The sequence below is a fragment of the Ursus maritimus genome (assembly GCF_017311325.1).
Source record: "Ursus maritimus isolate PB19 chromosome X unlocalized genomic scaffold, ASM1731132v1 scaffold_X1, whole genome shotgun sequence".
Lineage (NCBI taxonomy): Eukaryota > Metazoa > Chordata > Mammalia > Carnivora > Ursidae > Ursus > Ursus maritimus.
In genome coordinates this window covers 40,505,543-40,506,944 of record NW_024423319.1, presented here as the reverse complement: position 1 = coordinate 40,506,944, position 1,402 = coordinate 40,505,543, and the positions used below count along the sequence as shown (strand labels likewise).

Here is a 1,402-nt window from a genome sequence, read left to right as displayed (position 1 = left end):
GCGGGCCCACGCCTACGGCCTGCCCGACGGTTTCCTGGCCGCCAGGCTGGACACCAACGAGCTGCTGACGGTCCTGCGGCAGTGCGTGGCCAGCCCTGAGGCCCGCGCGCCGAAGCCCTACGTCTCCCAGATCTCCGAGTACAAGCTCGAGCTGGCTCTCAAGTTCAAGGAGCTCCGGGCTTCCTGCCGCCGCGTGGCCAATGTGGACAAGAGCCCGACTCACATGCTGGCGGCCATCACGGGCAGCTTCCAGGTGCTGAGCAGCCTCATCGAGACCTTTGTGCGGCTGGTGTTCATCGTGCGCTCCGAGGCCCAGCGCCAGGAGCTGCTGGCCAAGGTCGAAGAGGTGGTGAGGAACTACACCTTCCTGCTGCGTGCCGCTGAGGAGTCCACCACCCGGAACCTTAGCCAGCAGCAGCAGCAGCAGCAGGCGGCAGCAGCTGTCGCGGCGGCCCCAGGGCACCCCCCAGGCTCCCCGACTTCAGCGACTGTTATGAGCACATTCACCCGCTCCTTAAAAACCCTCATCAAGTAGGGCACCCGCCCAGGCCTGCTCCCCTCCCCCAACCACGGCCCCAGGTTTGAGCTTTGTGGTCTTTGCGTCTTGTGGTGAGTGTACGTGTCTGCCCGGCCAGTCGGGGTCCGAGGGCCTTCAGTCTGCGAGGAGTGAGAACTCCCCGAATGGAGGCTGTCCCTGAGGGCTCCGGGCAGCTGCCACCCTGGGTATCCTCACCCCTTCCCCGGCCTCTGGTCATCACTGTGAGGGCCAAGGCCCCTCGTCACTACGCCTGCCTGCCACGCAGCTGGATTTTCTCTCTTCTTTAGGGCTGACAGGTGACATCAGGCTCACCTTCCTGCTCCATCTGGGGGCCAGCGGAGCTGGGGCCTGAAGCCAGCAGGCCCGCAGGCCTTGAGCTCCTCCTGGCATCTGCCGCCCTCCCCAGAGCAGTAGCGATAGCAGCAGGGCACGGCGCCCAGCGGCGGGGAAGGGCGCTCAGCCCAGCTGTGCCCGCCCACCCTGGGCTCACACTCACTCGGCAGAAGCCACCCTAGAGGGCCTGTGCCCAGGTGGCAGGTCTGCAGAGAACAGCCACCACGCAGGGCTGTCTGCAGCCAGCCCCACAGGCTGGCGGCCTTGGGAGCCCTCGCCCCCAGGCCCAGTAGCTCCACACCAGCCATCCCCAAAGTGCCCTGTCCCTCACTGATGGGCAGGGTGGCTCAGTCCACTAGGGAGCAAGCATCTGGGATCACCCCACTCGTTCTGGGTAAGGTACCTGGTGATAAACGTCTGCCCTGGGGAGACCCAGCGCAGGCCTCGGAGCCCGCCCAGCCCAGTCCAGCTCAACGCCGGGGCTGGCACTCTAGGCGTGCGGTTCCTCTCTCAACATCTACCAGACAGACT

General features: G+C 66.0%; 1 protein-coding gene and 1 long non-coding RNA gene across 2 annotated transcripts in view; one reads left to right on the top strand and one right to left on the bottom strand.

Annotated features, from left to right (window-relative positions):
* FRMPD3 (FERM and PDZ domain containing 3) overlaps positions 1-1,386 on the top strand; it is a 60,960-nt gene extending 59,574 nt beyond the window's left edge. Inside the window, 1 exon segment of the mRNA XM_040629389.1 lies at positions 386-1,386. Coding sequence (XP_040485323.1) covers positions 386-535 — 150 coding nt within the window. The 3' untranslated portion in view covers positions 536-1,386.
* Positions 1-1,402, bottom strand: part of LOC121102551 — a 42,463-nt gene that overhangs the window by 13,511 nt on the left and 27,550 nt on the right. The window lies entirely within an intron of this gene.